The 21,708-nt window shown below is 38.2% G+C and overlaps 1 protein-coding gene across 2 annotated transcripts in view; it reads right to left on the bottom strand.

The window, feature by feature from the left end:
* pcdh15a (protocadherin-related 15a) overlaps nt 1–21,708 on the bottom strand; it is a 351,466-nt gene that overhangs the window by 171,571 nt on the left and 158,187 nt on the right. For both annotated transcript variants that reach the window (XM_073873588.1, XM_073873587.1), the window contains 4 exons: nt 12,004–12,112; nt 11,203–11,315; nt 4,523–4,729; nt 3,878–4,012 (listed from right to left, as the gene is read on the bottom strand). In XM_073873588.1, the coding sequence (XP_073729689.1) occupies nt 3,878–4,012; nt 4,523–4,729; nt 11,203–11,315; nt 12,004–12,112 (564 nt within the window). The remainder of the gene's footprint in view (nt 1–3,877; nt 4,013–4,522; nt 4,730–11,202; nt 11,316–12,003; nt 12,113–21,708) is intronic.

Raw genomic sequence — 21,708 nt, 5'->3', positions numbered from 1 at the left:
ATAAACCGCAGCGTCATCAGATCTTTCAGTGATCAAAAACTTTTGATTTTCCTTTTAATACTTTCACCATAAAAGACTTTCCAATATGCACCGAGACAGAGATAGACGGAAAGAAAATTACAGCCCCGTTTCTGTCATTTAAACAGCGATTTCCCCCCGTTCCTCCTTTCCGAGAGGCCTAAATGGATTTTGAATAGCCAATTAAATAAAGAAATTGAAGAAAAACAATAAAACAAAGCATAAAACAGGTCAGATAAACTGTCCCCTCATTAGCTATGAATTTTATTTCTATTTTTATATATCAAATGCTTCTCTTAAAATACATTAAAGTCCATGTAAAGTCTGATATTAAATGTGTTCTCAGTTTGTCACCCCAATGAAAAATTTGATATAAACCACCCAGACATATTTGAATGAGTAAAAAAGCAAATAAAATAAAATAAATAACCAAAATCTTGGAAAAACACGCAGGATTATCTGTTTTCAAACACTGGGGGCGTGTCCACTGTCAACGCTGAAACCACGCCCACTTGTGGTAAACTGGCATCTCTCTCAACTTTAAAATAACGCTACAAAATGAATGAATGCTAATGAATTGTGTTAGGGGCGGGGCCATGTTCGGTGGCTCCAGTGTGTCATTAGGCCACTGTTTTAGCCACGCCCAAATAATCCTAATGTAGAAAAACTGTTTAACGGTGTAACTAAACTCCACAAGTCAGAACTACATAGTTCACAGTAGATACTATTCTCTCAAATGACTTTACATAGACTATAAAAGAAATAAAACTAGATCAGTGGTCCTCAAACTTTTTCAGCATGCGGCCCCCCTTGTGTACGGCGCATTCCTTCGCGCCCCCCCCCAAAGAAAATTTATGACAAGAAACTGTTCTAAAACTCAACTTTTGTTTAAACAAAACATATTAAATGATACAAAGTAGATCTGTTGGTTAGTAGTCTTATTTTTTTAGGTTTAATTGCACAGAATTCATGATAAATTAAATATGTTATGAAATGTCATAAAACTGGGGCCCCCCTGGCACCATCTTGCGGCCCCCAATTTGAGAACCACTGAACTAGATTATTATACTGCAGGAAATGTAGGACTTAATATCCTATTCTGAACATATCCTTTTATTTTTAGCGAGTTGTACTGAACGAGAAATGAAGGATCAGAGGATGAGGAGAGGATAAAGAGATGTCAGTAAAAGAAGGCAGGAGAATCGTGGTGGGAATTCAAACGTTGCCCTGTCAAAAGATCACCTGTCCAGGCATACCTCTGAGACACAACGCATGGAAATCATATGAGCCATCCACCCCTCCAAAAAACCTTCACATTTCCTCCAAAAATCATTGTTTATTTTGTTGGTCTCTTTACTTCAATACAAATTTGTGGTACAAGACTAATAACTGGCTCATTTCTTTTCATGTATTGTTTTCAGGCCATCTGCTATTATAAAAGAAAACACATTTGGTTGAGTCTCTGTTTGGCGCTGATAGGCAAACCATTGTTAATTCATTTAAATGAATTAATTCTGATTATGATGATTCAAAGCATCTTGTATTATGAAAGGGATGTGTCCTAAAGTTTAATTGGCCACTGCTGGTGCCACCCCAGAATACAATCATATTCAGGATTAGGGCCGGTTCTTGCCAGCAATAGAAGGGTGGGCTGGCACTGGCAGATATCCTGGGTGGGCAATTATATATACACTCACCTAAAGGTTTATTAGGAACATCATACTAATACTGTGTTTGACCCCCTTTCACCTTAAAAACTGAATTAATTCTACGTGGCATTGATTCAACAAGGTGCTGAAAGCATTCTTTAGAAATGTTGGCCTATATTAATAGGATACCGTCTTGCAGTTGATGGACATTTGTGGGATACACATCCAGGGCACGAAGCTCCCGTTTCACCACATCCCAAAGATGCTCTATTGGGTTGAGATCTGGTGACTGTGGGGGCCATTTTAGTACATTGAACTCATTGTCATGTTTAAGAAACTAATTTGAAATGATTCAAGCTTTGTGACATGGTGCATTATCCTGCTGGAAGTAGACATCAGAGGATGGGTACATGGTGGTCATAAAGGGATGGACATAGTCAGAAACAATGCTCAGGTAGGCCGTGGCATTTATACGATGCCCAATTGGCACTAAGGGGCCTAAAGTGTGCCAAAAAACACCCCCCACAACATTACACCACCACCAGCCTGCACAGTGATAACAAGGCATAATGGATCCATGTTCTCATTCTGTTTACGCCAAATTCTTACTCTACCATCTGAATGTCTCAACAGAAATCGAGACTCATCAGACCAGGCAATATTTTTCCAGTCTTCAACTGTCCAATTTTGGTGAGCTTTGTGCAAATTGTAGCCTCTTTTTCCTATTTGTAGTGGAGATGAGTGGTACCCGGTGGGGTCTTCTGCTGTTGTAGCCCATCCGCCTCAAGATTGTGCGTGTTGTGGCTTCACAAATGCTTTGCTGCATACCTCGATTGTAACGAGTGGTTATTTCAGTCAAAGTTGACCTCCTATCAGCTTGAGTCAGTCGGCCCATTCTCCTCTCATCTTTAGCATCAACAAGGCATTTTCGTCCACAGGACTGCAACATAATGGAGGTTTTTCCCTTTTCACAGCATTCTTTGTAAACCCTAGAAATGGTTGTACTTGAAAATCCCAGTAACTGAGCAGATTGTGAAATACTCCAACATCAATGCTTGTCTTCATTTTCCCATTTCATTTTGATTATGACAGTCATGTTGGCCACCTTTTTGGCCATTTTTATTCATCTTGGTTGCATTTTTTTCCGACCGGACCATCCATCATTAAATGACTGCTAAATAGACTCAAATGACTGGAATGGTGCATTTACATTTAAGTCAAGTCCTGTAACGTGATTTTGGGAAATTGAGAGAAAGACGGACTGACAGATTAGCTGTGGAAAATTTAGTTTTTCCCAGATTATCGGAAACAACAAGCTAAAAGCTACATATTGCACACAAGTAATTCTGCTTTTAAATCTGGTGTCGAGTCAGATTTTCCGCTACAGACAGAGACCGCTCGCCTCATAAGTCGAGTGTAAAGTGACGTTGCTTTCAGCCGATAAAAACAGAAAAATACTGACATTTTCTGGTGTTTTCTGGTTAGGACCGTCTACAGCCCTTCTTTAAACCATCAAAACAGCCCGCCTCAGATTACTTTAACCAATGTATAAATTGTAGATAAATTATGTATTTGACTAAATTCTGTTTGGGTGGGCTTAGCCCACCCCTGCCCATTCCTAGAGCCAGCCCTGTTCACGATCTATCCCATCCAAGGCGAAACTCGTAACTCAAACCCAAAAAGTACACATGAATGATATCTCAATTACATCATATGACATCTCATTATTCGGGGAGGCCTGTTAAGGTTTATGCCACCCCTGAATGATTATGTACCCTGCATTAACATAATCAAAAAACTCTGGTCCTGAAAACCAAATTCAATTTCTCAGTCGAGACAACGATCGAAACGAGTCGTTCAGATGTTTCTCTTGTGATCCGGCTGACTATATAACTGCTCCTAAGAGATCAGGGATTCTAGAAAGATCAGAAGGCCCAAATCTCAGATCAATAGATGTGATCAATGGAGGCAGTCATGAAGAGGCGCTTGACACACACACTACGGCATTGTTGAAATGGCTTTGCTTTGTTCAACACAGACATCAAGTCTCAGCATGAGGCACTGTTCACTAAAACAGAATATTAATCTTAATGTTACACCAAACTGTGCTCTTTGGGAAAAATCCCTCAAAAGATTCCCAGAAAATACATTGAATAGTTTATAAAGAAATTAAATCATTTTAGGGTGAATCTCAAGGAAATATCTCATACCGTGAAGGTGTAGTTGGTCTGTTTCTCTCTGTCCACTGGTTTCAGTAGGGTGAGATACCGTGTGATGCCCGTAGATGAGATGGTGAAGATGGAGGTGTAATCAGTCATTGAAATCAGCAGTTGGGGATCCTTGGTCTTCACAAAACAAAGAAAAACGTGAATGCATGTTATGACACACCACCAAAATGATCGTGAAAACATCAACACACGAAAGATTCACACAACTCAAGTTTGTTTATAGAAAAGTAAAAAGTTTTAAACAGGAAACCAAATCTAGTAGAAATGAATTGAAACCAACAGAGCTGCTGTAGGAGTCTGGTCATTATTATTGATCATTTATGTCAATACAGGCACTTTATTTGCTAAACACTCGCGTTAGTTTATCTATCGATCGAGCCTGATCTGATCTCACAGGTCTTTACTGACTGATTCATCACAGTATGAGATGAAGAGAAAGAGAGGCTGGGAAAATGAAAGGTAAAGAGTTTACACATCACATCACTCTGGTACCTACTGGTGTGGCCCCTGGTAGCAGCTACAATATAAAACACATGGAAAGACTTAATCCATCTGTGACTTTAATCTACAAGATGGGACAACATTCGTTATAAACACATCCTGATGTGCTTCAGAAGTAGATCTCACCTCCTCAATGTCATTGTCCAGTGCTATGATGCCCAGCGGGGCTGTGAGGTTAGCGCTCACAGAGATGGTTGTGCCAACGGAGGATGACTCGCTGATGAAGCCCTGGTAAGAGGGTCGCTGGAAATATGGTGCCTGGTTGTTCTCATCCAGGATTTCGATGTTTAAGTTGGCGTATGAAGGGAGAGGGTGACCGTTGTCCTGTTCAGCCTGGTTAAAAAAACAATACAATGTTTTATTTAGCTTTTGGTACAGTTATGGTTTAATAGTCATTGTATTATGGTGCTAATAACCATTTTGAATCACTTTTTTTAAGCTGGCATTTTATGAACCAGCTTTTTAACTCTTGAGATTTTTATTTTTTAATAGTATGGATAACATTCCCATATACGTATTATGGACTCATATTGGTTGTTTTACTTATTTATTTTTATTCAGCCTTGCAGTTTTAAATAAAATTGTAATTTTCTAAAAAAATATTTTTCCATAAAAATTTGTGATGCACCGATGTATCGGCCACCGATATTTATCGACCGATTTTTGATGAATTTGAAACGTTCGGCATATCGGCAATAGCACGAGAAAGGCCGATCCCGATTGTTTATTAAATAACTGCATAAAGAAATCCATTATATGTAAAAAATGAGTTAATGTTGTTAATAAAATAAATGCTGAATAGCAAAAACCACCTTTGAAGGTTGTCATGCTGTCTTATTATATTTGTTTTAGCTTAATTTGTGCCTCTCTTATTATGTTGGTCAGTTGAATGTTAATTAGATCCTATCCATGTTCAGTCAAAATAATTTGATGCAGAAATTAACTAGCTAATAGACCAACTGTATAGTATTGTATACAAGTCTTTAATATCAGTATCGGTATCGGCCAGAAGTTGTCTGTTTAAATCGGAATCGGTATCGGCCCAAAAAAATCCTATCGGTGCATCCCTAATAAAAATGTTTAACCACACTTTTCAGCCAAATGATCCAACAGTATGTGTGTATGTGTGTGTATACTGTATATGTGACCCAGTCTGTGAATACCCAGCTATTTGTTTGTGATGTACTGTCTTCTACATAAAATTGTCCTACATGTAAATAACATTCTGTAAAAATATCATCTTAATATCTTTAATATTTCACTAAGTGAGGTCATGCCAAAGATTGAAATCAATGTTAAATTAAACTTTGATGCTACATTATAGCTGGGTTTTCATCCAAACGTGAAGTTAATCTTTTCGAAATTCACAAAAAAAAGCGAAATAAGGTGCGTTCCCATCAAGTTGTTCAAGCGAATGACATTGATATTAGTAACCTAATAACCAACAGTAAATAAAACAAGGCACACTTGAAAAATGGAGACAGGACTGCATGTAGTCATGATGGGAGAAGTTATTCATTCACTAGCAATGCAGCTTGTAAGCTGAATGCTAGGGTGGTCCTTATAATGGGTCATTTTTTTTTTTTTTTTTTGCTTTTGAAATGTTCAACTCTCACCCCCTAAATGTGTTAGGATATCAATAAAAACACACTGTGCAAAATTGTTCTTACAATATCTAGAGGTTGCTCAAAGCTTTTGAATATTTCCGAAATTACATATTTTTGCAAAAACTGTACCATTTAAAAACACACAAAACACATAATAATAATTGCTTCTTGGAGGGTAACTTTGTTCCAGTTATTTTAGTCTCTTCTGATCTGAGTAACCATATCGGACTTGCTTCGTGTTGCTTCAGCCATTGTCTCTGTGTATATTGTTTATTGTGCTTTATTTACATTGAAGCTTTCTTGCTTTGAAATTTGAGTTTTAATTGCACGGAGCATTGTCAAATAAGTCCATTGCTGCCATAAGTATTTATTATTAAACAATTATACATGCTAGCACAAACTATCACATAATACCCAAATGTGTTAAACTTAAAGGTCTTGAGCAACCTCTAAATATGAATTAATATTAAAAAATATATATATATATATATATATATATTTATTTATTTATTTAGTTAGTTAGTTAGTTAGTTAGTTAGTTATTCAAACATTTTGGTGGGGTGAGAGCATGAACTTTTAAAAGTTGAAAAATAAGGACCACCCTACTGAATGCCATGCACAGAAGAAGGAATGCAGCATTTTTGATGCAGGCATTAACAGCAAGGGCATTGTGATGACGTCGAGGCCCATACAAGATAAAGAAAATGTCAGTGGAAACAGCTAGACGATCAGTCACATGAGTTTAATGTTTGCTATTGCGCTTCTATCTTCATTATTCACATTTACTCTCAAAAATCGTAAAAACTTTAGCAAATTAAGTGTATTTTATTTCGAAATTTGGCATTTCCATTACTGGTTTCTTATGCGATATTTTTCAAAATGGGCATACAATTATGGTGATGGAAACATGGCTACTGTATCCCATCGATGGATTATGATACCTTAAAGGAACAGTATGTAGGATTGTGGCCAAAACTGGTATTACAATAACAAAACTTGTGGCTAAAACTGGTACTGCAATCACACAACTGGTGGCCAATACACAAAATGACAACATAAACATCAGTTGAGGGCTGCAACTCCACTTTTTAAATGACAATATCCTGGCCAGACCACTGTTGTCAGTGATATAAGTATTTGAAATGAAAATGATTTCTTAATGTTTAGTGACATATCAGGGCCATTTTATGATTCATTGATATAAATTTCTTACATACTGTTCCTTTAACCTGGATTTCACAGATAATTTATGTAAACAGTGTAACCATTACAGTTATCGATATAATAAGAAGTTTGCTTTTCTAATATCAAAAAATTTCAGTCCAGTTTGTTCAAAAATCATAAACCCACACTGTTTAACACACGGTTCTATCTCTTGTTTACTGAAGAGGAGAAGTGTTGGTATATCTGACCAATTTTATTTCAATTATGAGCCCTGACCGACACTCATTTCATTAAGAAGCCACAATAGAGGGTTGATGTGAGATTGAACACCCACTTCAACACACAGAAACACACAACACATGTCTGACATCTGCAATATTTTTCTTGTTATTCTGTGTTGAATTTAAGCGTGCTTGAAGCAAACTGAGAATATCGTTGTTATTATAAAATGAGAAAATCATAACAGCAAACACAGTCACGCATCGTTTCACAGAGGAAACATTTAAATTACTCCTGCTGTTACACCCAAATGTGTGACAGAGCAGAATCATTTCACACTCCCTCTTTCTCATTTCAATATCTGTCTTTTACGTTCTCTGTCTCCAGCTCAATTCAATTATATGTTTAACAAAATTAAATATACTAAAGCTGTGTTTCTAGCGTGCTGCCCTGCAGTCTACTGCCTACACAGACGGCCTGCTAACTTAAACTGAGCTGATGTTTTTATTTATTTATTTTTCACTTCTAGACACACTTGAGAGGCATGACGCTGATGCATGATGGGAAAACTGATGTGAGTTACTACCCACACAAACACACACACTTACTCTGAATGATTGCTTCATTACTTTTTGATTGCTTTATGCAGAGACTGAATCTTATCTTTCTTTAATATTACGGATCTGTTCATCACTGGAGATTGATATAATCAGTATATTTACTACTACAGACTAAAAATTGTCCCTGTGGTACAGAAACATTCACTTATAAAACGCTTGATATGCTCAAAGTAGTATACTATTGGTATTTATTAAGGATTGTCACGACAATTGAGTTTTGTTCCTTCTCCCTGGCTTTGTTTTTATCTTTCAAGACGTTTGTCGTTATGACGTTTAAATGCGATTTCATTTCGCATAAGCAAACGGGTTTTCTTCATTAATATTTCGCAAATAATGTGAGGGACAGAACTCATATTTCATTTACTTTTCTCTGTGACTTTTTTCTCTACTCTGCTGACAGTACAATGTTTAATTTAATGTTTATTTTGACAAAACGAATGAAGGTTAACTGATACAAGTTTTTTATACCCTACATTTTATATTTGATGTTATAGGCTACCCAAGATAAATATAAATGTGAGATTCTGAAAACGAGATCCTTTTATTTAATGGTATCCGTCGGGTCGGGAAAAATCATTCCATGGGGGGAACACAGAGTGATGAGATATTTTAAGTGAGCGAGTGGTTGTGAAATTTCATCCCTGTCGGTAGAGGGATTAAAAAACAGTCCTATGAAAACATATAGTGCAGCATAGCAAAAATAGTAAAAACATGATATAGAGTTTAATTTATAAGTGAGCCAAGTGAGATGGATTTGAGAAAGCAGCAGCGTGGAAGGTTAAGGTTTTTCCTAAAATGAGGAACGGAGTTTAATTCATTACGGCTTTCCTTAAATGGAGTGGATTTGTCTGACGGCGCTCTGACAAGTAGGCTAAACAGAAATATGCGCTAAATTAGGAAAAAGTGGGTGGGTCCATTATCATTGGTCTTAAAAAGTGGGTCTTGTCCCACCCACATATAATGGTTCCGGCACCCATGGTTTCTATACAGGTGTTGAGGCTTGGTCAGTTGCTAAGCAGGTGTATTGGGCAGACTGGTTCCCTGATATCTTTATTCGCCCAATCTCTTTTCCACGGACCTGTGCTAGGTTTCCCAAAAGCATTGTAAGGCTAATTAGATCTTAAAAACAATCGTACGAATCATCTTATGCTGCATTTACACCAACCGCGGTAGAGGCGTGAAGCGCGAGTGATTTCAATGTTAAGTCAATGTGAAGGCGCTTTGACGCGCATCAGGAGGCCCCGCTGTGCGGAAGAGGCGTTCGGCGCGGAAGATGCGTTTCCGCCTCTTTCGCGCGTGAAGCTCACGCGAAAGGAGCGAATTGAGCGTTGTGCGTGGTATGCGCGAATGTGCTTTTTGTGCATTTTGTGGTTTACGCGAATTTGCGACTGACGCCCAAGTTGAAAAATGTGAACTTTGGCGGAATTTCGCGCCGCGTTAACCAATCAGGAGCCTGATTGCTACTGTGGTGGCAGCCCCGCCCGGAGTCACTCATTCAACCAACGCTTGATATTGTCCATAAGCAGTCACCAGGAGCTATACGACACAAGTTCTTATTTCTATAGGAGACAGGAATAAAAAGGACCTCTCTTGAAAGAGTGTCAGTGAGGACATCGGGCAACCTGGTAAGTTGTAATACACATTTCACTTTTGAGTCACGTGACGTTTATCGTCCCGCGCTGTTTATTTTCCCCTATAGTAAGGTTACCACATACAAACCGGTAACTCTCTCGATAAATGCACAATCAACATCAGTCATCTTGCAAACATACAACCGCATAGCACTTGCCCCTCCCACAAGAAGCAGAGTTTGCCTCTGTCGCGCGTCAAATTTCCGCGCGTCTACTCCACTCTCACGCGCGAATGCATTCAGAGTGTTCAAGCGGCAAACTAGGCGCGGTAGACGCGATTTTGACACCCAAAACAAGGTAGGTGTAAACTCAGCATTAGACTTACGAGCCATTTCCCAAAAGCTCCCCAAAAGATCTACGAGTGGTCTGGAGCAATCATTAATTCAGAAGTGCATCATAAGACAACAGAGTTACAAGGTCACCTGCAGGACAAACAGCAAATTGCAATAATAATGCAATGTTTTAAATTTATATTTATTTATCTTCTTTGTTTATTTGTTTAATTACTTTAATTGTTTAATAAATTGTGACGATTATGACGATTAATTGCCTGTTTTTGCTTTGACATTTAATTCTCATAAATTTGTTTTTGTTTATAAAATAATTTTCAGAGATTGTTGTGATTATTTAAATTAAATATTTTGCAAGGTATATCTGGCAGTAAATATTTATACACATAACACATTTTTAAAAGTAATCTGATTCTGTCTCGTTTATACAGGTGCTGCAGCTCCCCCTTGTGTTTTTTGAGAGATGTGCAATCATTGCGGTGATCTGAAATCATCGCGATGAGGTCAAACAATTACGATGAGACGATTATTTAATCATTGTGACAGCCCTACTTCTGCTACAAATTCGTGTCACTCTATAGGTGAATTTTCAGACAAACGGATAGCGACTTGTAAGTAGCACTTAAAACCTAGCTGTGAGCGATCGTTTTACGTGCATCTTTGGGAAACGCATGTAAATGAACAGCAAATGTTCGTTAAGTAGCTACATCAGTGCAGCCCTATAATAATGTGAATAGCATGCAAACATTAATTTGAAAAACAAGGCACACTGACAAATATTGTATTTTACGTTTCAATACGCTCAATCTATATCCATTGTGATGAATGACCTGAAACTAACATCGAAGACCTTTTTTGATTCATTATTTGTTTGACTGGCTAAACTTTAACAGGATATATATTTATATAAATATATATTTTTTTGAGATAATTGCTGATTATTTAATAAACATCCATAATGAGGACCACAACTGTTGTTTAACAATTTTTTTACAGAATACAGTGTACTGTTCTTCATAATTCAAAAAGCTATGCTTCGTAGTCATATATATTTAAAAATGCTTCATACCTTTGAAGCCCCAAATGAAAAGTTATTACTGCATACGAGTGAAATTAAAAAGGTGCTCAGAAAAAGTGTCCGGTCACAGTTGTGCTCTGCTGATGCTTCTAACTGAATGGGACATTAGATGAAAGTTTGATATTGATGACTGTACTACTCTGGAGAGACTTATGAACTGTGTAACCTGAAGATAATGATGAAGGTAATAAAATAACCTTAATGACGAGATTGAAGCGTTGATAAAGCTCTCTGTCCACTGGTTTCAGCAGACGTAGCTCGGCTGTGCTCTTGTTGAGGGAAAAGAATTCTGGGTAAACGCTTGGTTGACCTGAAACATAGTACAGAGAGAATGCACATGCTAATTTCCCATTCATATGACTTATTCTTTGTTTATTCTCAAATGTTATGCAAAGTCAAATATTTTACTGTTTTTTTATTTTACTGTAGTTTTTGAATTATTAATGAATTAATATCCAAACTGAATAAAGAAATTGTCAAGAAATGGTCCTTAGTTGTCACTGGGGCGGTACCCTTTCAAAAAGTACACCGGTGTACCTAAACAGTAAGTTGAACGTTTTTAGAGGTAGCCTACATATTGGTACCAAATGTATACATATCTGCACCTAAATAGTACGTATTACAATCTTCTTAAAGCAACACTATGTAGTTTCCATGTAAAAATGACTTACAGCTCCCCCATGTGGTTGAAAAGCGCAACAGTGCCTGGTATCAGACACTCTTCTGCAGACAAGGGGAGGGGCGGGGCTGTGTGCTCTACCCTCCACCGCCACTTTCAGAGTGTGCTTGTAGCAGCTAGGAGGCTGCTCAGGTTGCAGCAACAGTACAATTCGTCCAGTTAAGAGTTGTTCTATCACTGAAATATTTTTAGAGACATTATTTAAAGGTAAAAAAAACTACATAGTGTTGCTTTAAATTGTATTGCACCAATGAATGGGCAATTTTGGACCATTGTTTCTGACCGTGTAATCTTAACATATCCCCCTTGAAATACATACCAACCAGGATGAAGTACAGAATTCCGGGTCTGTCCGAGGGAGGCTGGATGTTTCTATCCTGGTCTATGGCACGAATAGGAGGAGTCACATTTAAAGGGTTCAGCTTGCTCTAAAACAGAAACACAGACATGGATGACCAATGGCACCTAAACTAGTAAAAACTAAGATAAAATGCCAGCAAAAAAATTACATTTCGAGGTTATACCACGGGTCTGTTGAATGCTTTATTCTGATTGGCTGAGAAATGTTCCATGGGTGTTGATTATTTTTCTGTAAACCCAAACCTAACTTGATTTTCTTTGGTCAACTGGTTTCAGACAAGCAAAGACACGGGAATGCAAACTAGGGGTGCACCGATATATCGGCCGATGATGCTTGCTATGCTTCTCAATAAATTACGGTGAAATGCTGTTACATCCAAAAGCCAGGGGGTGCTCTCATGCAGAAACTCAATATGCGCTGTAGACGAAGAACAATACACACTCAGCTCCAGGAAATGGCTTAAGGATATATTTATATTGCTGTTCTTCAAACATTTTCATGATAATAAAGAATATGTATAATGATTATGCTTGATGAGTGTTGCTTTTTCAAATGTGTGACTCAAACTAACAGTGATTTCAGATCGATAAAAACGTACTGATCAAAAGCCGTAGTACATGAAATAGCTGTGAATATTATCGGCTGTGCAATTAAGAATAGTTATCAGCTACGTATTATTAGTGTATATCTGCATTTATCTGTGCACCCCAATGCAAACAGAAGTTGTGTCCAAAAGGACGCACTATTCACTTATACTATGCACTATGTACTTAACCGTCTTATGTATGAATTTTAAAAGGGTAGTATCAGAAACAGCTTAATCCAATTGAAGGTTGCGAAAATACAGTTTACATGCACCCTAAACATATTATATAATCCGAACCAAACGTCTGCGCAAGCGCACAGCCAGGGTTGCCAGATTTGTATAGCAAAACCAGCGCAATAGATATTTAAAACTAGTCCAAAAGCATCCCAATGACTGATCACCGCCCAAATGCTAATAGCTAATTAACAAAATCCTTTCAGTAAAAAATAAATTAAATGTGCAGAAAATATTTTTGCATCCAATTGAGAAAATACTACGATTCATGCATTTACATGCATACTTTTTTCCTGATGATCAAATCACAGATCGAACTACACCACCCCTTTCGATACGATTGAAACTGAAATTTGCATCCAACTGACCTCAACCGTATTGATTAAGGTGTTTACACGAAGGCTTTTCAATCCGATTGAGCAATCAATACAATTACAAATGGATTATTTGGTTGCATGTAAACGTAGCTAATGTACCTGTAAGTCAATGAACATCTATTTGTACATAGTGTACAGTACATTTATACTACTAAATGGCATAAAACAGTATGTAAGTATGTGATTTGGGATGCACCTAGAGACTTTAGTCTCCTGCTTCTTAGCTTTGTCCCCTGGGGAAAAACACACTGGTAACCTCCTTTACAGACACAACAACATCCCAAAAAGTACTCCCACCAAGCTAAAAAAGTCTCTTATCAAACTTGTTACTTAAAAAGTACAATTTCAATATGAACTATGAATATGAATATTTAATTAACATTTTTAATCAAATTCTTCAGAGCCAAATTATCAGAGATTTGCTATGCGCATTAATTTTATTGCTAAGAGCATGTCACCATTTGTCTCATTTGTGTGTCTATTTCTATTCCTCCCAGAGCATTTTGGGAGACACATCTGAGACAAAAAACTGAGAAGTTCATTAAGCCTCTTCAGCTATGAAAGAGCAAGCGCTGAGCTGTGACGTTTCCTTTGGGCTAACAGCAAAACTCTTGAGACACTTGAAACTGTATGAAATGCTCCACAGATGTGTGTGCATTTCTCACACAAACAGGGCATAACAGATACGATAATAAGAAACATCTCTTTTGGGAGCAGCGCTTCATTAAAATGGAAGTGTAAATACAGATGCTCAATGTTAAATAAGGAAGCAAATCAGAATTCTTGCCCACCTGAGAGGTCTAAAACTACCCATAATCCCCCCTCCAGCAGGCATTAGGACGATTAATCTGCGCCCGGAGACAAGAAAAAAGAAAGACTCTTGAATCGTACCCCAGCTCTAATTGTGAAATATATGCTATCATTAATTACCACTATTCCTGTAAAACCCTCCTCATGACAAAGAAAATAAGACAGAGAGGGTGAGCAAGCGAGCGCGCGCGCGAGAGAGAGAAAGTATAGTATACTGCAGTGCTTACTGCATACTTCACTTTACACTATGATAAAATACCAATAAATCCACATAGACGGTTTCATCAGGTGCATGTACGTTGTTGCGGTTATGTGTCTGGGCGGAACTTAATTTCTGGTTTGTTTAATGGTCTGACTAGTGGCTAAACACTTACACTGTTTAACAGTTTTTCCACATTTCTGTGTTCAGGATTATTTGGGCGGGGCTAAAATTGTGGCTTGATGATGCACTGGAGCCACCGAGCATGGCCCCGCCCCTAACACAATCACAAGCATTCATTCAGCTTTCCCATGAGTGACCGTGGTTTGCAATGACAGCGGATAACTTATTTATTTAATTGGTATTTTTTATCGAAAACATTATTACTCACATAATTGGCTGGGTGGTTGATAACACATTTTTCTGTGGTGTGACAAACTGAGAACACATTTAATATCAGACTTTACATAGATTGTGAGGGTAGTTAAAGCCAATACAATTTTTCACATTAGTTCAGTGCATTGACTAATGTCACAATTACAACTTTCGACTTTCGAAGAAGTATGGTTCATTGATAGTTCGTGTTCACTAATACATTATATAATGCTAAAGGTCACGTTCCTCTTGATCCCATTTTTCAAATTTAGTTAGTGTGTAATGTTGATGTAATAGCATAAATAATACCGGCAAAATTTTCTTTAACATAAGACCCGTTTCAAAGCCTACAGCGAACGACCGGTTTGGACTACAGCCCTCTACTTACTGACTGAATTACGTCAATATAAGAGTTTTTGACTAAACTCCTCCCACAGGAATACGTCAGTCATTAGCTCATAGATATTTACACTAGATGTCGCCTTGGGGTTCTAAGCATCTAAGCGTCAAAACCGCCGCCATCTTGGAACAGGGGTCTTGTCATAGGAAGTGTCTAGGTAAAGCTGCTACCTCCGCCTGTACTTTAAATTTATGGACGATGCCGGACTTTTGTGCTGCATATTGATGTTAGGCCTACTAGCACTATGCATTATGGTTAGAAAAAGTGGATTTTCAAAATATCAAAACTTTAATTTTTTCTGGATTCAATGCTAAATACATGTCTGACTGTTTAAACTAACCAAAAGAAAACCAAGAAAAGGGCATTCATGAGGATTTATGGTGATTTTATTTCCGTTACACCATTGCCTACAATGACGCTGATGCGGGGTTCTCCCAATTCAAGATGGCGGCTCTATTTGACGCATTCGGTCCAATGAACTGCCATAGACATTTTTGCATCCATTTTTTAAGCAAGTATTACATGGAATTTTAAGCAATTTGCTAAATATACACAACCGAGATATATACACAAACAGATTGACAAATAAACTAAACTAGACTTCTTGACTGGAATATACACGACTAACAAACAAACAAATGATCCTGCACAGAACTAAGGACACAATAGGCTTGTTCGACTTCATGCGGCGCCGCAAGAATCGACAGCTGGATGACGTCAAAGTAGCGCGAGAGCAATTCGCGAAATCATACGGAGGAGTTTGCATTTAAATCGCTCTCGCGGATCTTTGATGTCATCCCACTGTCGGTTCTTGCGGCGCCACATGAAGTCGAACAAACCTATTGACATTAAATAAGGAAATCTAAACAAGGTAATAAGGGGAAAACAGGTGATGGGAATGAACTAATGATTAACAATAAGCAGGAGAACGAGGGGGCGGGGACAAGAAACGAGACACCGAAGGCACATCACCCGATACGCAAGGCCATGAGCTTCCACAAAGAACATGGGACTGCCAGAACCCTGCCATCATGTTTAATATTTATGTCTTGTCAAGACTCTTTGGCAGGATCCTGACACCTGGGAATGAAGTATATACTTTGTAAGAATATATACACACACACACCATTAAACAATGAATCGAAGCTGAATTTTTAAAACAGAAAAATGCACAAATTCTTCATAACTTTGTTTGAGATAAAGACAACAGCAAGAAAAAGTAAAGATTGTCTCTGTAAAATGCAAAAGCTGTAGTAAACAAAACACAAAAGAACAAGTCAACCGCTCGAGAGGAAGAAAAACTGCAGCACATTTATTCGGTACCGAAGTGGCAGCCTTTGGGAACGCAGCGAGTGTGGCGAAAAACATTTTTAGCATAAATTACATGTAAGTCCCCCCTGAGCACAGATCAGCCACGGCTGCGCCGGACTCTCTCTCTCTGCACGTGCGGTTCAGTTCCAGAATGATCCGCATCCTCAGGGGTCTGCCCACCCTCAGCTCACCCCAACTGGGGGCTGATTTCATCAAAGTCTTGTCTTTGATGGGTGATGAACCCTGCGGTTCCACAGAAGGTCCTGTCCTGCTTCGTCTCGCCTCTCCGTCCCCGATCTCATTCTTCCATCTGCACCGGCCAACTTTTATCATCCACCTGTTATTCTGAACTAAATCCCTCATTTCTCACCCTGCCTTCCCTGTCTCGTCTTTAGCCAAGCACAGGTCAGCAGGGCAGCGAATGTGATGGAAAACATGGAAGATGACATTTAACTCAGTGAGGATCTGAAAACAACATCATAATTGCACAAATAAATACTAAGGGGGAGTTGAATAAGAATGTATTGCAACTTGATCTCAAAAAAATGTAAGTATTTTACAAAGTGGCAATTTTGCAGAATTCGTACGATTTGAATCATACAAAACATACGATTATGAGATGACAATCCACCATTGTAAGCAAAGCACCTGTATCAGCTCCCCTGCCAAAAGTGTACTCGACTACACCGAGTGTTTGGAAATACGCCCGGTTACAACGCTCTTCTCTATCATTTGATGAGCTACTGGGATGTAAATCTGAAACTGGATATGAAAACAGGTCCCTCATTTGGCTCATACAAAACTCTGGATATCTTTCAAAGCTTTCAAGCCGGCAAATCCAGTGTCTAGTTCTTCCATAAAAGCACTCGCTGTGGCAGACTAGAAGCAAACACAACAAGACCCGAGTACCCGAGTAACTACATAAAAACAACCAATCAGATTTGAGCTTCAGTTTGCGATATACGTCACAAGGTCGGTAAATGCAAGCCTGAAAGAATTGACGTGGGGTGTAACGATTCCTCAGATAACTCAAATAAAAAAAATCATCAAGGCAAATAACTTTTTAAGTAAATAAATTATTAGTTTATTCCACGGAGCACTGTGTTTCCCCACAGAGCATCATTACTGACGCACAACCCTTTATCAAACACGCACTGCAGGCGCGTGAAACAAGAGCCGCTTGTGTGTGAGGTTATGTTAATTAAATGCACTATTTCACTATGTTTTGCTCTTGAATCTTGTTTCCTCACTGCATTAAGCTCATATATTTAAAACCTCATCATATTTCCGCAGTAAAATTCAGGCATAAGTCGTGAAATGGATTAAAGTCTGCTTTTTAAAATGTGTCATCAGCTTGTTCTGCGTGTTTTTACATTGAATAAGTTTTGCGGTTTAACATGCTATATGTGTGACACTCGTGGATTTATCATATGAGTAAAGGTGAACATATAAACCTAATCTCCAGGGCTGCTCTAAGGGTTTATTTTACAAGTTTATTACAGCAAAGCGGCAAAATAAAAGTCTTTCTGTAACTTTAACATCCGAATGGAACACTAATATTTACTAATGAAAACTATTCAAATCTAGTGTTCTGAGTATTAGCATATATATTGCTACAAAATTAACAGTTAAAAAAGATATATACTTAAAACAAATTAAAATATATATTTAAATAGATAATTATATAATTTTATATCAAAATTTATATAATAATAATAATTTATATATATATATATATATATATATATATATGAAGAGCTCTTTTCCAAAACGCTATAAATCCATTTCAATAGTTTTCAGAAAAAGTACATTTTTTACCTAGACCCACACATTTTGTGAATATTCAATTTATTCTGTTATAATTGTTTTTTTGCTCAATCTGAACATGTTGAATAATGATTATTAAATCAAACGACAATATTGTTGATTATAAATTCAAAGATAATTTTATTTTTTTTCAAAACGCTATAAATCCATAATTTTTTTCCATAAATTGATGTTTTTTTTTCTTTAAAAAACAAAACAAACAAAAAAAAAACAAATAAGAGAACATCCAACATATACTCAGGGACTCTACTATAAATGAATAAGTAAATTATTCAGATTGTGATATACATTGGAGCCAGTATGAAATAAACAGAATTAAAGCTGCAAGCAGCATTTACCGGGTTTCGAGCATTAAAGCACGTCAAAGACGTCAGACATCGTCGACCAGGCTGATCCAGCATCCACAAAAACCAAAGAGGTGGTCAGAAACGGTTCATACAGACTATGTATGCTTAAACACGCGTGCACCTATAGGACAAACATGTCACGTCCTTAATGTGAAGTCATTCGCAGCTACCAGACACACGTGTTCAAAGTTGTCAGCAAAAAAGGTGTTATCATTGAGTGAAATGTCTCCCTATCTTCTCACGAAACATTGACAAACAGAACACTGAAGGAAATGTTTGTGGTGCTTGCAGTGGTAAAACTTGGGTCACAAAATGTTAAAATAGTGTTAATGAGTCAAAAGAGCCGAACCCCATGTCTCTACGATGTTCTGATACAGAGATACAGCTCTTGTTAAATGGTTGCTAGGGTATTCTCATTGGTTGCTAGTGACTGAATTGCAATCCACCAATGATTATACTCAAAGCCATGAAAGACATTATCCATGATGACTCATGATTTTAGATGTAAGGTTGCAGTATTTTTAAGTAAAAAAAACAAATAACCACTAGGTGGCGCTAAGACAGACTCGTGCATGCAACCTCAGGTCATGACTGTGTTACTTGTAGCTAGAATCAAGGCTATTCACTTTAGTTTAGTAAAGAAACAGTTGTATGACCATTGGGCTTACTCAATGTCAAAGGTTTTGTTCAATTATGAGGCCAACTAGTGGTGCAGGCATACCATTTTTTTTTTGTATTGCCTCAGACTCTACTCAGACATCAGCGTATCAAATTTGGTGAAAAAATGTCATTTCGTTGCAGAGTTATAAGCATTTATATCTAAAAAACACAAAAAATGAATGTAATTTTTCGTTTTTTGCAATTTTCGGCCATTTCTGATGGAAATTTTAACATAACACTAATAGAACTTTTTGTTCAGAAGTTCAAGTTAATTTCTTCCTATGGTTATTTCGAGTCGATCGGAATAACCCTCGCGGAGTTATTCACGCATGTTTTTTAAGCGCTATTTTGCTGTGCAGGGCTAACCGTAAGGCGAAACCTGGCATGTTTGGTATCGTTGGACTCGGCAACAATTCAAAACTCTTAGTAAAAAAGTCCCATGAAAATACGTCAAACTCAGCCTAAGTTATAAGCATTTACATGATTCGTCTGGCCACTAGGTGGCGCTGTGACGAAACGAGGCACGCAACCTCAAGCCATGACTGTCATCACAAATACCAAGTGTCGTGTTGATACTTCATTTCTGTCCCCAGTTATAGCCAAAAAAGTCCAATTGGCTGCGCACACTTCAGACGTTTGGGCGTGGCATATCGACCGTGAGTCGAAAGTTCAACTTTTTTTTAATAATTATTGATATTCGAACTCCAAGGATCATTTTAGCACTGGAACGATTCTGATCGAGCGAAAAACCTAGGACTAGTTCGTTTTTATTTTTTTCGACAAAATCGAAAATACAGAAAAAAATTTATGACGGAAATAAAATCGGAGATATACATTTTTTAAGTTTGGAACCAGGGATTACAATGATACCAAACACTTGACTGTCTGATGTCCGGTTTAGGAGTTATGAGCACCAACGCGTCGGGCATTGCTATAGCGCCACCTATGGGCCGATTTGGCTGATTCACTGTATCTGAGTAGCCTGCTAATATACAACCAGTTGACCAAGTGGCAAGTTTCTACAACTTACGGTTTGGGCTGGGCAACGCGTTTTACCGTGGAAAAATAATAATAATATTAAAGCTGCAAGCAGCATTTGCCGGGTTTCGAGCATTAAGGCACGTCAAAGATGTCACACGTCGTCGACCAGGCTGATCCAGCATCCACAAAAACGAAAGAGATGGTAAGAAACGGTTCATACAGACTATGTATGCTTAAACACACGTGCACCTATAGGACCTATAGGAGTTATCACCAATAACTCACGAACCGTTTGATTGACAGCAACGCTTCAAGAGGAAAGTTGTTCACCATGGGCAGATCTATCATATGATGTCATGTTTGTGTTTGTATGTCAAACGTCACGTGATACAGGCACCGAAATATGTTATTACGCCCCCTAGTGGCCAAATGACACCTTAATTCTTACAGACCTTCAGGAGCAGTACACAAAGAAGCACAGTGCGTTTCGTTCCGATCGACCTTTGTTAACCCTGTCAAATTAGTCCTCAACCTTCATTGGCTGATGACGGACATGTTTTTGAAGATACGCCAATGTCCTTCTAGACCCTCATGGTACATTGCACAAAGACATACAATACAAAATATTAAGTGTATCGGGCTAACGGTTGTGTAGTAATAGCCATTCCCGATCTCAAGCCTGTTACAGCGCCACCTAGTGGCCAAAATCCGCATCTTTTTTACTGTGATCCCGGAGTGAGCTGGTACATATGTGTACAAAACCTCGTTAGGATATCTCAAACGGTTCACGAGTTATATCCATTTTAGGGACGATAGGCTACTTCCTGTATGGAGCTTTGGCGCCCCTTAGTGACCCTGAAGCGAAATTTCAAAATCTGTTCGATAATTATTTACCTACTCACTCCACAGATTTCTCCTGCATTGGAACGATTCCGATCGGGCAAAAAACCTAGGAGTAGTTCGCAAAAGTAGGATTTGAAGGTTATCACCAATAACTCACGAACCGTTTGATTGACAGCAATGCTTTAAGAGGCAAAGTTGTTCACCATGGGCAGATCTATCATATGATGTCATATTTGTGTGTGTATGTCAAACGTCACGTGATACAGGCACCGAAATATGGTATTACGCCCCCTAGTGGCCAAATGACACCGTAATTCTTACAGACCTTCATGAGCAGTACACGAAGAAGCACAGTGCGTTTCGTTCCGATCGACCTTCGTTAACCCTGTCAAATCAGTCCTCAAATTTCATTGGCCGATGATGGCCATGTTTTTGGAGATACGCCAATGTCCTTCCAGACCCTCATGGTACATTGCACAAAGACACACCATAGCAAATATTAAGTGTATCGGGCTAACGGTTGTGTAGTAATAGCCATTCCCGAGCTAAAGCCTGTTATAGCGCCACCTAGTGGCCAAAATCTGCATCTTTTTTACTGTCACACCGGAGTTAGCTGGTACACATGTGTACCAAACCTCGTTAAGATATCTCAAACCGTTCACGAGTTATATCCATTTACGTGACGATAGGCTACTTCCTGTATGGAGTTTTGG

This window comes from Misgurnus anguillicaudatus, chromosome 11, assembly GCF_027580225.2.
Source record: "Misgurnus anguillicaudatus chromosome 11, ASM2758022v2, whole genome shotgun sequence".
Taxonomy (NCBI): Eukaryota; Metazoa; Chordata; class Actinopteri; order Cypriniformes; family Cobitidae; genus Misgurnus; species Misgurnus anguillicaudatus.
The sequence above is the reverse complement of the archived record's forward strand: the minus strand, read 5'-3'. Positions and strand labels throughout refer to the sequence as shown.